At 40.8% G+C, this 15125-nt stretch overlaps 1 protein-coding gene across 1 annotated transcript in view; it reads left to right on the forward strand.

Annotated features, from left to right (window-relative positions):
- The window catches only part of CSMD1 (CUB and Sushi multiple domains 1), a 1361167-nt gene that overhangs the window by 1241626 nt on the left and 104416 nt on the right, over window positions 1–15125 (forward strand). The window contains exons 43-46 of the mRNA XM_048497567.1: window positions 3400–3577; window positions 6706–6851; window positions 8921–9001; window positions 11895–12008. Of these exons, the coding sequence (XP_048353524.1) occupies window positions 3400–3577; window positions 6706–6851; window positions 8921–9001; window positions 11895–12008 (519 nt within the window). The remainder of the gene's footprint in view (window positions 1–3399; window positions 3578–6705; window positions 6852–8920; window positions 9002–11894; window positions 12009–15125) is intronic.

Here is a 15125-nt window from a genome sequence, read left to right on the forward strand (position 1 = left end):
CACACTCAGAATTCTCAAAGTGACTCCTAACTTGAAAAGGTTGGGGATCCCTGGCTTAAATCCTAAAAGACTATAAGATGAGCTTTTGGAGGAGCAGGGTTGAGAAGGACTACAATAAAACTGAATAATTGGGAGGAAGAAACTATAAAAGTGAAAAGTGTGGAAATGACGCTAATAATCATGTCCAACATATTTCCAATTTGCTTTGAACTCTTGCAGAAACTGAGGAAATTTGCTTGAAAAAAGGAAGGGAAACTTCAATAGACTTTACCTTTTTGAGCTTCAGGTGTAGGGGGCCAGGTTCATGCAAACCTTTATGTGGGGCAATTGCCATCACAAAGCTGAGCAAGATCTAGGGTTGCCAGACTCATGCCAAGGGTGGTGGATCCCTCACTTTGGCCCCACTCCCCCAGAGCCATTCAGCCAACTGGCAGAAGGACTTACCAGCAGCAAACTGAGGCCTAGGCCTCTGTCAACAGTGAGGTGTCGCTGTCACTTCTGGCACTCACTGGATTATCACAACGCCGACAGCCTTGGGGATCCTCTGGTATTTGAGCAAAAACTCTGTGATAAAAAATGGCTGCCACCATGAAGTTTTTGCCAAAATACCAAAGAGTTCCCACAGTGCCAGTTCTGATGATGTTGCTGGTGACATCAGAAGTGATGTTGAAGTGTCATTAGCAACAGAGGCCTCGACCTCAGGTGGCCGCCAGTAAGTTCCCACTCTCTAAAGAGATCCTTGCTTATGATTACTGCCCATGGTAATGCCCTTTTCATTTCCTACCTTCCTAGCGCAGTTATGCTGACATAGCCCCATTCCAAGACACGTGGTACCGTTCCACCTAGAGTGGCTGGTTGAGTGTCTCTCCACCCCTTCCTATCCTTGGATAACTCAAGGAGTTTGCCAATTGAATTTATCAACAAGCATAATTCTGCACTAATCTTGCCAACCCTTGGAGGGCCTAACCAATCTCATAAGGACAAGGTCCATTTCAGTACCCTTGTCCAAAAAAGGAAAGCAGGAGAGAAAAAAGTATCCATTTCAAGCAATCAGAACAGAACCACCCAAATGTACTGGTAAACTGTAGTGATAAGCTGATCCCACTTTGTTGTACAGGCAAGGATGGGTGGGATTGTCTGAATTAATACTAGATTCCTTGACAGTAGGCTCGGGTTTTTCATAAATGTCTCCACTAAAAGTAACATTTTTCAGAGTGTTTGCTTGATTGGATTTTAATTTACATATCTATATTTTACTCTGTGCTTCTAGCCTTTTTTGGCCCATAAAAAGTCTGCACAGAATTTGCAAAATGGATTTTTTCAGGAGGCCCTTTTTTATAATGGGAATAGAGTTACTATTTTAATGTCTGAATATCTTCAAGTTAATTTTAGCATAGTTATTGTTAGTATTTTATTGTATTCTTGGTTTTTAATTGTGTTCATCTGTCTTGAATCTCTACAAGAAAGGTTAGCGATAAATGAAACAAGTAAATAATACTATCTGAAAAAGCGGGTCCAACCCACAAAAACTTACATTGGGATGAAAAGATTTTAGTATTTTATGTGCCTTTTTATTATTTACTGAAGGCTGTATTTAAAATGTTTGATTCAATGGTCCGTTCTGCACAGCCTAAATAAAATGTCCTGGGGATGCTAAAAAAGGTGTCCTGGGAAGGCACTCTGCACAGATTTCTTCCCACGATGTCCTCAGGATACTTTATTTTCAATCAGGGCATCTTTTTTTGGAGAATGCTTCAAGGTGACCTTTTCCCCCTAAGATGCCTGCAAGATGTCTCCTGCATGGCTGTGTGGAATGCAAAGCTCAGTAGTCATCTTATTTTTCCTGCCCAGCATTTTGCTGTCTGGTCAGTTTCACCCACAGCTTTCCCCCAACAATTTGCATGCAGCTGAAAGGATTCTTCCTGCTGCCATTTGCTAAAGGTTGCCCCAGGATGTTTGCTCAGCAGGCTCTGATCCTGGGCACCTTTTCACCCCTCAGCTGGTCCTGCCGATGCTGGAAATACATAATTTTCCTCTCTTTAAAAAAAAATAATTTGGAGAGGTCCCATTGCTTCTCAATGGGCAGTAGACCTGTCCTCCAATGTCCCAATGCTTTTAATGGGAGTTCTCCAAGCAGCTAAGGCCCTTTCCGCACAGGCCAAATGCAGCGTCCCAGGGACGGCAAAAACGCCGTCCCTGGGAGAGCGTTCGCACAGGACGCGTTGTTGCTGCACAGCAGCACCGTCCTGGCTTTCCCCAGGGACCCTGAAAACCTCACTCAATGAGCGAGGTTTTGATAAACAGAGTCTTCCTGGCGGCGCGGTGCGAACCACACTGCCGGGAAGTCGCTGCTTTCCCCATTGGCTTCACTCACCTTCTTGTGCAGCGTCCCTCTGGAGGGCTGCAGAGACCCACCCACGCTGCCCTGCGACCATTGGTGGGATTGAAATAATTTAACAACTGTTTATTACAAGCATAATTTTAACAACCAGTTCTGCTGAAGTGGCGCAAACCTGTTGAATCCCACCACTGTCTCTGGGTATTATCTCCGTTCCATCAATTGCTACAAAGCAGCAATTTCAGGCAGCAACCAACCAACATCAGCTTTTAGAAGGTTGAGCAGGCCCAGGTGCCTTATCAACCTTGAGACAGTTAATGAACAATTTAACTTCATCTGATGGCACTGGATCCCAAATAGGCAAATCCTCAATCTCCTCTAAAATATCATGTATTTCAACTCAGTTGGGAGTCACTGAACATAGTTTCCAAGTGGTGTTCCTTGATCCATGGAGGAATTTCTGTGTTGACCTATGCAGATTAACTCTTTAGGGAACAGTTAACTATATTCAGAAAAGCTTTGTTGTCATGATTAATGGGGCCTGCAATAATATGGACCAAGTCTTGGGTTTATATTCCTTCTTTTTGTTCTTATAGCCCTAGACAGGTTAGTAGTGTTTAAGAAAAGGGGTGAAGAAAGTATGATAGTATATTTAAAATTTCTGTAGTTTTTTTATTTCTAGATCTTCAGGTCCGTATCAAACTTATCTAATTTTCATAGCGATATTTGTGATTAGGAGAATCAGAAGTAATGGTGTAAAGGGATTGCAGCAACAATATACATAGCTTATTAGGTAACATACAATAATTCCCTGGTCCAATTCAATAATATCTACTCTTGTCTAAAGTGACTCTGTCGCAGAAATTCTTTCCCATTACCAGATCTCTAGAAGCCTTTAACTGGAGATGTAACCTTTCATCATAGTACCTTTTCATCATGTAACTTTCATCATGTCACTGAGTTTTGACCCTTCCTCAAACAAATGTATATTTTTGATAAGCAGAGAAAATGCTAGTCTGGCTTCAAAATTCTATCTTTACTAGTTTCTTTCTTCTTTTCAGCTCCTTGTGGCTATAATGTCACGTCTCAGAATGGTACTGTGTATTCCCCAGGATTTCCAGATGAATATCCAAATTCAAAAGATTGTACATGGCTTATTACTGTTCCACAGGGCCACGGGATTTATATCAATTTCACCTTGCTCCAAACAGAGCTAGTGAATGACTACATTGCAGTTTGGTATGTGAGTTATTTATTTGTTTTGCACTTTTTTATACATCTGTCAATGTCTGTTGTCACAGTCTCAAGAGCTGTGCAACCAATTTACCTTTTCAGTAGATTTTGTTTAATACCTGATTTGTCCTCTGCTTGGCAACCCTGGTGTAAAACACAGGAACATTTCAGAAGCAGACAGTGAGATTGTTATCCTTCTCTTCAGTATAGAACCTTTTGTTGTAAGGATATTTTTTATGGAGGCACATCCAAGCCTGTAGTAATCCATATCTGTGGACCACATGGAGTTTTTCAAGCACATGCAGTTCCATATTTTTGCAAATGATGCCCAGCTTTTTCAAAAACATTGGGGGGTGGTGGTATTATTTTGGCTGAAAAAAATTGCAGTAATTTAAAGGAGTTGAAAAGTGTATCCCCCAAAATTCCAAAATTTTCTGGCATTTTTCAGGCTGCTTCTGTCCCACTGCAATTTTAAAAATGGGGGAAACCCCTCTCCCTGCTCCTTCCCCTGCTGAATGCCACACCAAAGTCCATATGAGTTTGGAGATGGCAGACCACAGAGAGTAAAATTCTGGGCTTGGCCCAACCCAGCCCAGCATTCCGTTTGGTGCTGCTGCCTCTGAAATCCATGTGGACTTTGGGCTTGCTGAGTTAAGTCTAACATTCAGATCTGTCCCACTGCCTATGAAATCCAAGTGGACCTAGGAGGGAGTGCGGCCCCAGAGATCTGCAGTTTGGAATTTTTTATGATTAAAAATCCGAAAAATTGTGGAAAAGCCTGAAAAAAAACCTGGGGAAAAACACCATATCAGTACAAATGTTCAGTTTTTTTTCTTTTTGAAAATTTAAGAGTTTTTAAAACCCAGACCTGAAAAATACCCCCCCCCCATGCTACATACCCCTAATGACAAGATTCTTCATAGGATGGTTGCTTGATTGATAATTCCACATATATTATGTACCTTTCACATCTGTTTGATTAGGTGATGGCTATAAATTAATATCTATGTTTATTCCATACTGCTCTGTTGCTAGCAAGATTTGATCAAAATCAACTATGCAACCTGTCACACTTGGTCACATTAGTATCTTAAATTAACAGTGCTTTCATTTGGGAGGGAACCACTAGGGCAGTGATGATCCCAGAGGCAAATGTATTCTTATCCATCTGCCAGCCCAAATGTTGAGACCTAGAAATGCCACTGCTGTTTAGAATAGTCTGCATAGAAATATGTATTGAATTTTTTAGTTTTCTGTTTTTCTCACAGGATAAGTTTTCAGAAGGATTAGACTGTCAAATTTCTAGTCAGCCTGCCTTTTAAATGCATTGCAACCTTTTCCTTAGTATTTTCCTTAGTATTTTAAAAATTAAAAAATTTAAAACCATTGAGAAGATCTAGACTACTTATGTATTTTGCACTAAAAAGTAGCTCCTGATCTTTTTATTTATCCCTGCCACAGAAGGACCATATACTTTTATTTAATGGAAACTTGGGATTCAGAAAACCTGATCTATCAGTAGATTCATAATTTAGTGCCGTTCTTTAAAGAAAACTGAAAATGAAAGTACTTGTCTTCCAGGGGGCGGGGGGCGGGGAAGAGTGCTTTGATTATGATGACAGTCCAATCATTGAAAAGTGGGCTGGGCATGGGTGGGAATGGACAAGACAAAGAAAACATAGAAACGTTGCATACAAGGAAAAGGAAAACTTAAAATCAGTTTCCAGAAAATGATCAGGGTTGAAATGTTCTTTAAAAAAAAACTGGAAATAACCCAGGAGGTAAACAAAAGAAGCAAAAATTAAATGCACAGAAGTGCATGCAGAAATCAAGAAGCAGTACGAGGGCAGAACTGATGGGGGGAAATGCATGCAACCTCCCCACCCTCCTGTTTGATAGCAGGAATGCAATGACAGTTAATAGATTATTTTGTCCCAAGAATGGGAGATTTTCAGGTAATTCAGAATTTCCACTTTATAGTCTGGCATGAGTCAGACACAGATTCCTTTTAAAGCACAACTGGGACTGGATTAGAACTATTCAAGTCTTTCCCAATATGCATTTGACAGAAGCTTATTCATAAATTAACTTTGCTGTCTTAAGACAGGCTTGAAATGAATAAAAGACTAAATATTGTTTTTGATCCAAAGGTAATAGAAGGTCATGTGCTACTTAGCAACTGAGAGATCTAGTAATTTCTTATGAGAACAGAGTAGAAATAATGCATTACCATTACCAGAGTAGAAATAATGCATAACCAGATCACATGCAACGTGTGATTGGTGTTTGGAATATGCTGCCACAGGAGGTGGTGATGGCCACTAACCTGGATAGCTTTAAAAGGGGCTTGGACAGATTTATGGAGGAGAAGTCGATTTATGGCTACCAATCTTGATCCTCTTTGATCTGAGATTGCAAATGCCTTAACAGACCAGGTGATCGGGAGCAACAGCCGCAGAAGGCCATTGCTTTCACATCCTGCATGTGAGCTCCCAAAGGCACCTGGTGGGCCACTGCGAGTAGCAGAGAGCTGGACTAGATGGACTCTGGTCTGATCCAGCTGGCTTGTTCTTATGTTCTTATGTTCTTAGATGCCTTGTAACTGGATGGGGTTTGGTAAAATAAGTCTGTAGAGGTGAAGGTTTTTTTCTGTAATGAATATGTTGTTATGTTTACCTAAATATCTTTACATGGTGATGCAATGTAACATGACATTACATCATGGCCTTGTCTTCAAATGACTTATGAGGAAGGAAAGATCTTTGTTTATCTTATTTAATAATTGTGCCCTTCATATTTGGTCTTCCTTTACTGAGATGGAACATGAAACAATAGCAGGAGCTGAATATAAGAAAATATTTCACTGATGTGAAATAATATTTTTATTCTGTAGATAGGGGTAATGAGTTACCTACATTGATCTCAAGAGAAACAGTACTGTCTCACCTGTTCAGATATAAATGTTACTTACCCAGCTTTCCCAGCCTTCTCTGCAAAGGTCAGGCTACAATTATTAGAATTAACCTGCCTTCTCAAAGATTTAAAACTATCATCAAGAGAAAATAGTTAATCTAAATCTTAATTATATGGTTTTGCTGACATTGCTTTCTTTCTCTCTTTCTTTTGGTTTTTAGGGATGGCCCCGACCAAAATTCACCTCAGCTGGGAGTGTTCAGTGGGAATACAGCTCTTGAGACAGCTTATAGCTCTAGCAGTCAAGCTCTCCTCAAGTTTCATAGTGACTTCTCCACTGGAGGATTCTTCGTTCTCAATTTTCATGGTCAGTCTTCTAATTTTCATGTTTCAAATATAGTGTGTGTGAACGAGACAGCCTCTGGAGCTTTAAAAGAATATTTTCTGCCTAGTGATATTAAAATAAATTAGATTGGCTTAATTGGCATGATATTTTCATTTAATAAAAACCTCTAGAGTATCAGCCTTTATTATCCACAGCAAAATGAATGTTAAATATTTAATACTGACTTACTTGGGTTTAGAATTTTGATGGGGAAAAAACTGTCCCCTTAACTCAGGCCACACGTTCCTTAGTGATACCTAAGGACTTTTGGTATTAAGAACTATGTAGTGTCCTAGATAAGATGGAATATTTATCTGCTGAAGCATTAAGACAACTCCAGCTTCTAGTCTAGGTTGTTAGTAACCAATGGGAGATGGGGAAGGTGGAGACTTACAGTGAGGGGTTCACAGCCAGTATCCTTAACATGATGACTTCATTGTGTTTGCTCTAGCAGTCACCCTAAATTCTCTGGTTTGACCATAAAGTTTTGGATGAGTGCTGTGTTGGAATAAACCATGGCTGGTGTACAAAAAAGAGATATGAAGACACTGCAGGAGTAGCAAAAGGAAAAGCAAGTTAGATAGGATAGTGAAGTCAGTACCTTCTTTCCTGAGAAGTGACATCCCTTGTCTGTCTTCAGATTGCTACTATTAGGGCAATATCCTGCTTCTCAGAAGTTTCATAACACTCTCCATATCTCTCTCTCTCTCTCTCTCTCTCTCTCTCTCTCTCTCTCTCTCTCTCTCTCTCTCTCTCTCAACTAGTGATGTAGCTAGACCCTATCTCTGCTGTTTACTATCAAATATGCTAATTCCTGAATAAAGTTTAATGCATACTTTGATCAGTTAGTACACCTCTGTTGCATTATTCACTCTGCAAACAGGCTGAAGCGCCACCCAATGTTATGATGTCACTTCTGGGTCATGCCAAAAGTGACATAATTATACTGGCAATTGCTCATCCTTGCCCATTTCATCCTCCATTTTCCTTTCACCACCCGACTGAGTGGAAGCAGGCAAAGGTGGGCAGGGGGCAGGAATTCTCCCATTGCCAGTGAGCAGCTAGCAATTCTATTCTAGTCAAAAATGGAAGACTTGACAACATAATCCTATGCAGAGTTACAATTCCCTTAAATGGAATAATTTGCACAAGATTTCACTGTAAGGCAGGGAAACGTTAAGAAGTGGGAAACATTGAACTACTTGGGATTTTTATTATTCATTCTCATGGCAACTTCTTTTTTTCCCTTTTGTAGAGGAAACAGCTTTAATTTTAAGGAATTTATCAGATTTTTAGCCATAAAATACTGGAACAGAGAGGCAGAGAGATCAAAGGAGGACAAAACTTATGTTTAATTAAAGTTAATAGGATAAGATCTACAAAGTGGCTGAACTGTGGTGCATCATGCTGCATTTTCCCCATGCCCTCAGCAGCACGTCATAAGCATGCACTGGAGACACCTAACATAAGCAGCTGCACTTTGACTTGTTGGTTCCTATTCCAGTGTCCCAAGACTATGGACCACTGTCCAAGGTTGAAATGTGTTGTGAGTACTCCAAATAGTCACAAACATTACCAATGGTAATTTCACAGTCTATGGGCCATGTAGTCTCTCTGAATCAGGTATACCTGTGATTGGGCAGGGCTCAGCTGCCTTTGCTGGTACAAGAGCAGGTGACATCTGCAAAATCCAGCTGAACTGCAAATTGCATCACTCTGAATGAGTCATATTTATCTTTCATGTCCATTACAAGGTTCAAGTCAGAGTTTTCTCATTATCTGAATACAGTATGTCATTAAAATAATTTTAAAAGTTTTTAAAAGTTTTCAAAAAAATTCAGGAACTTGCCACTGTTTGAGTTGGGAATTTACAGCCATTTTGAATGGATATTACCTTGAACATAGAAGAAGATTGTGCTAGAATCCAATTTCATTTTGGATCCCCATTGGGGATGAAAAGTGGGATCTAAATAAAGTAAAATAAATAAACACACATATAATGATGCTTTATTTTAAAATGGGTAGTGACATTTTTACATTTAATTTTATAGCATATCAGCTTAAGAAGTGCCAGCCTCCACCAGCAGTTCCACAGGCTGATCTGCTTACGGAAGATGATGATTTTGAAATAGGTAAGATGATGATTGTGAAATAGATAATAACTGATATGGGTTTACCCCAGCTCTAGACATGTTCTCTGTTCATATTTTACCAATATTATACAATTCCCTCTCATATCTTATTTGTACCTGAAATGCAGTCATAGGTGAAATTTAAGTAGTGCTGAGGGCTGCATACTCCCAAACCACACATAGAAACCTAGCTTTTGGAATGCAGTCCAATTTTTAAGCATTTTTGAAATATTTTAAACATTGCATTCCTTAACGCATAGTTTTCCAGATAAAAAGTGCCACCTGCTGACAGCTAAACAATGCATTTTCATGATGCAGTTGCCTGCAACACAGGTGCATTATGTTCATATAGACATGAAAATGTGAGGCCCTTTCTGGCACCTTTCCTTTAATTCTTGGTGGAGACGTATAGGGGTAGTGTAGAGAAATATAGAATTGGATACTGTATGTTTCCTCCATGTTTAATTATCTTCAGGAACAGCAGAACTTGTCTTTTGCCATGAATTTAAAAAGGTAATATAGAGAAATATACAGTTGGATCCTTTACATTTCCTCCATGCACAATTCTCTTCAGACAAAGCTGAGCCTGTCTTCTGCCAGGGATCTGACTTCCTCTAGCCCTAGGCACATCTGCTTTCACTGTACCATTGTCTTTCAATGTGCTTCAAAGTGCCTAGTGTGAGAGGCATGCATCCGCCAATGGAAACAGGACATAGGAAAATCACTTGCACAGAAAAAAGTAAAGGGCCCAAGCCATAGTGGTAAATGTAGCAGAGGCTCATTCCGCACATGCAGAATAATGCGCTTTCAAACTGTTTTCAGTGCTCTTTGAAGCTGTGTGGAATGGCAAAATCCACTTGCAAACAGTTGTGAAAGTGGTTTGAAAACGCATTATTTTGCATGTGCGGAAGGGGCCTTAAAGAATTATATAACTAAAAGAGCTCAATAGCAACAGCTCACAGCCATGTAATCTGCTAATGTGATATGTGCCACCCAACAGCTATTTACCCAAGTCAGATGAGGAATGCTGCAGACTTTGAGGCCAACACATTCAAAAGACAAATTTACTGTGGTCGATTCCACATAGAGCAAATATAACAAACATAAGACACAATACAAAACTTGGTGGTGTGGGGGGGGGGTGGTGGTGGTGGTGGTACAGATTCCATCCCCAAAACAAGTCTGTCCCGTTTTATTTCCCTCAACCTGGAATTTTTGAAAATCACTAAATTAGCGATCCTTTTGCAAAGTTCCGGGTTGGAGCCACTCCTGCATAAATGGCCAGGTAGGAGGTGCTGATTTCCCTCTCTTCCACCAGGCCGTTCACAGTCAAGAGACTGCCACAGCAATACATTCATTATTGCCCTGTCATTGCAAGGAGGCCCCTTTTTCTTTTATTTTGCGTTCTGCACATGCACAGCCGATCATATTGTGGGATGATTGGCATGGCTGCAGGGGTTCATTTCTGTAGGCCTGCACAGCTATGTATGTGTTTCAGGATTAAAAAAACAAACAAACGAGAGGCATCATCATGCAAAGACGTGAAAGCAACCCTAATTGTTTCCATGGGCTCCAATCACTGTCTGCACAGCACAAAAGTGAACAGGAAAAAGAAAAAACTCGTTATACATTTGCTGTGTGAAATCAACCTGTGTTCCACTGACAGTCAGACATTACCTGGTTGCTGGGTCTACTCAGCGTGGCATCAAATGACTCAAAAGCTGTCAAACAGATTTTTATTTGGCTTTTGTAAAACTGCACATACAATAAAGCAGAGCAGCAACCATTAATGTTACTAAAGGTCTACTTAGCCAAACTCAGATCAGTAGCATGTGGTTTTTTAATAGTGTTCATTTATGACAAATTGATTTGATTTAACTGCCTGTCTAAACAACTGTCTGTCCAATGGGGCAATGGTACAGCAAAGATGAGGGCAGAAACAGAAATATGCATGCATGAAAGCCAACAGCAGTGTACTGCACTATTGGGAAGAAATAGGGCGAATCTGTTTTAGAGTGAAGTACTTTAACTTGTGCTAGAAAATAAATGGGTAACCTTTCAGCAGTGGGGTGATACTGCCACTGTGTCCTTCCCTAACAATAACCTAGCTGTTTCATTTTGGGCAAGCTGATGTTTTCAAAGGTAGCCCCATAAAAAACACATTGCAATAATCTAACTCAATCTAATCAGAGCATAGATCACTGTGATCAAATCACACTTTGCAAGAAACTGATGTAGCTGATGTATCAGCCAAAGCTGATAAAATGCACTAATTGCTACTGACTGAGATTTGATCCTGTAACTGTAGACCCCAAAGTTATGAACCTGTTCCTTCAGGGGGATTGAAACCCCCTCTAGGACAAGCTGACTTCTCAGTGTTTAAATAACTTTGTCACTGACCAGCAATCCCTCAGCCTTGTCTGAAGTGAGCTTCAATTTAATGACCCTCATCCATCCCATTCTGAAGTACTCTTGCAGCGGTATCCTGAGCAGAGTTGTACCCTTCTAAATTCATTGAAGTGTGGGGAATTAGAAGGGCATAGCTTTGTTTAGGATGGCAGTGTTAGTATTGCAGAATCTGCAAACTTTGGAGAAAAACCAAGGAAAACCAGCCATTACTTAAAGGAAAACTCTAGCCATGAAACTGCACACATGACCAGCCATGTGAGAAGAGTGAGGAAACTTTGATAAAGATCCCCTACCATGCATAAGAAAACAATTGCACTGCATTTGTAATTACATCTATAGTCAGGCAACCAATTGTAGAAAACTCTAATATGTGTGATAAGGTTGTTATTTTTACTCACTTTCAAGTTCCAACAGTGTTTATATGTAATTTTTTTTAAAAGAATAATCTTATATCTCATATATTATATGCATTATACATTTTTAGGGGATTTTGCCAAGTATAAATGCCATCCTGGCTACACCTTGGTTGGAAATGACATGATGTTCTGTAAGTTAAAAGCACAACTCCAGTTTGAGGGTTCCCCTCCATTTTGTGAAGGTATGTATGAAGAATCACCATGTTTTCCTTTGTTATATTTTTCATTTAAATTTTGCATTAAAACAAATTATTAACGAAAACATTTAAAAACATTATAATCTGAATTTAAGAATTCAATATGTGTAAAGTATAAAGGTAAAGTTTCCCCTTCAGTCGTGTCCGACCCTGGGGTAACACTGCAAGCAGTAATTTTTGTGGGGTAGTTTGCCATTGCTTTCCCCAGCTATTGTTTACCCCCTAGCTGTGTGCTAGGTACTCATTTACCGACCAAGGAATGGATGGATGGCTGAGTTGGCCATGAGCCAGCTGCCAGGATATGTGACCCACAGGGGGCTCGAACTCCTGACCATGTGAGTGGCAGTGCAAGCACTTAACCACTATGCCACGCAGCTCCTGTGTAAAGTATAGATGCAATTATCTTTTTAAATTATCTTTTAAAATAGCAGTTTTTAGCCAAAATGCAATGGTCATACATACAGAATTCTTACTTGACTTCCATCATTTTGCTCCTAAAAATATATGAGGATGTTAATTTGGGCAATTGAGGAAGGCTTTAAATCTGGGAAAACCAAACTGAAACATGACTTCAGAATAAATATCACTGTAGGAAAAAACCCACTGTGATTCTAGTACCTTATGCAAATATCAGAACTGAATATCACTGGAGACATTTGGAAACTAAACAGAGACTATGAAATAATTCTAGCTTCCTTATTAATAGCAAACTTCTTTGTTTTTTAATCTTTCATTCAAAATAACATGAAACTTATAGTATAATAGAGCGAGCATCTGTTCAGGAAAAAGACCATTCATAATCTATGAGAAGGACAAAGTAATTTTTTTAAATTGTAGACCAAATGTTCAAAAAGCACGCTCAAGGTCTTTAATATAGAGACTCCAGCATGCATGTGGTGTTCCATTCGTACACCAGTGGAGCTTCCCAAGTGCATGCAAATATAACATTTTTTTATTGTTATGCAGAACAGTTGCAGTGTTTTAGAGGGATAATTATTTGAAGAGAAAATGTTGCACAGCATAATACATTGAGATCATGTCTTTATGACACAGTTTGGATCTAGATCTGCATTTGGAGTTATTTCAAATGACTACTCAACCAGACCAATTTAGGTGGCAGAAATCTGAGAAAATCCTATAAGTTCAGCACTGGAAAACTAACAGTGTGATCACTGAATGGTCTTAAAAGGTCTTAAAGAACTTCTTAACTCTGCTTAGGAATTCACTGTGCATGTAGCATCCTAAAGCAATATAGTTTGAGAATATTTTCTCCATAGAATTGTGATGCCCCTTCTCCACATACATGGATTGCCTACCACCCTCTACACCTTTCTTTCTCTCAGGTTCAGGATTACAGATAGGTCAGGGAATGCTGCTATCCTTCTTGTCTCTTTTAGAATCTCTAAGGAGCCATTACCATTTCACCTCTTGTGTCCTCTTTTACTCATAGAGACATCAGCAGGCAGGGTAGTACAGTGCCCTTTAATAACAAGCCCTCACTGAGTTATTGGGGTTGAGGCAGAAGCGTATGGGGCCCAGATTGTGCCCGGAGGCAAATCCTTTTCTGAGCACCCACCCACCCATGGCTTGGCCCCTCACTGCCCCACATGGCATGGCGCCCCTCCCCCACCCATTCCCTTCCAAGCCCCACTTACCTGAGCTGGCACAGGCTGGGGTTTCTCTTGCGCCGGGTCTGCTGCCTGTCCAGGGAAGAGAAGCCGGCTGCATGGCGGCCTGCCCCTCTTCCCTGCTCAACACCTGTGGCGCACACGAGGGACAAGGAGAGAAGTCTGTCGGCTTCTCCTCCCCTCTCCTGTAGCTTCTCTGGCCCTGCACAGGTGGCGCCAGAGAAGCCGTGGGTGAGGGGAAGAGAGGCCCGCAGGTTCCTCTTCTGCCACTCAGACAGAAGAGAACAAGCTGTGGCTGGAGCTCCAGCAGCGCTTGCACCATTTCCCTTCCCTCTGAGCAGTCCACCTACTCAGAAAAGAGGGAAGTTGCTGCAGCTGGAGCTCCACAGGGCCTGCACCATTTCCCTTCCCTCAAAGCAGCCTGCCTCCTTGAAAAGGAGGGAAGTGGCTGCTGCTGGAGCTCCAGCAGTGCTCACACCATTTCCCTTCCCTCGGAAAGGAGGGAAGTGGCCGCTGCCTGAGTTCCACAGGGCCTGCACAATTTCCCTTCCCTTCAAGCAGCCCACCTGCTCAGAAAGGAGGGAAGCAGCTATTGCTGGAGCTCCAACAGCGTTCATGGCATTTCGCCATTTCCCACATTGTCCTCTTCGACAATGTGGGAGGCTGAGGGAGGACGAAGACTCGGGGGGTGGAGAAGGCATCTGGTCACATGGGGTGTTGATTTCGTGCCCCGCACATGACCGGAATGGGTGCGCCCGGAGACATGGGGTACCCCATGTCCCTAGGAAGATACGCCTCTGGTTTGAGGACTCATCTACTGTGTTATTCACATGCTGCCACCATTTATTCATATCCTAAAACGTATATAAATGGAGATCCTCAATGGTTTGTATGTGTTCCTTTCCCTGAAACACTAGTCCATAGGGTTAAACAAACAAGAAGTTAACTTTTATTTATGGTTTGAGCATAAAATGAAGTAAGTATGGCAGAGGTTATGTTTCTTTCCCTTGAACTTTTGAACTGTTTCACTTTTCCTACATTTGGGACCTTTTGTTGCCTATTGGCCATTTATGCATGTTGTGTTTACCTCATGGCTGTGCGCTTTGCAGTGAGTTTTCCCCATGGTTTTCTATTTCAACATATTTCTCCTGCTGTGAAGTGAACATAGCCTAGTCAATCCAACATTTTGCCTGCCCTTCACTTCTTTGTTCTGTCCATGCGGGGAAGAACTGTTGTTGTGTGGGTGGAGAAAGCTAGGAGGAGCATGGAAACAATACTTAAGTTTTATTTGCTTAAAACTAATGTGTGAGCAGACACATCCAAAAGAAAGTTCCACTTAATCAGTTGAAGTATATTAATATGCTTAATTTTTTCTCATTCTATATTTTTTTGTCTCAGAAAGAAGAGCTGTTTTCTATGTATTATTTGGGTTCTTTTGATATGAAGCAGGGTTTTTGCAACAACACAATCTACT

Source organism: Sphaerodactylus townsendi, linkage group LG01 (assembly GCF_021028975.2).
Source record: "Sphaerodactylus townsendi isolate TG3544 linkage group LG01, MPM_Stown_v2.3, whole genome shotgun sequence".
Classification (NCBI taxonomy): Eukaryota; Metazoa; Chordata; class Lepidosauria; order Squamata; family Sphaerodactylidae; genus Sphaerodactylus; species Sphaerodactylus townsendi.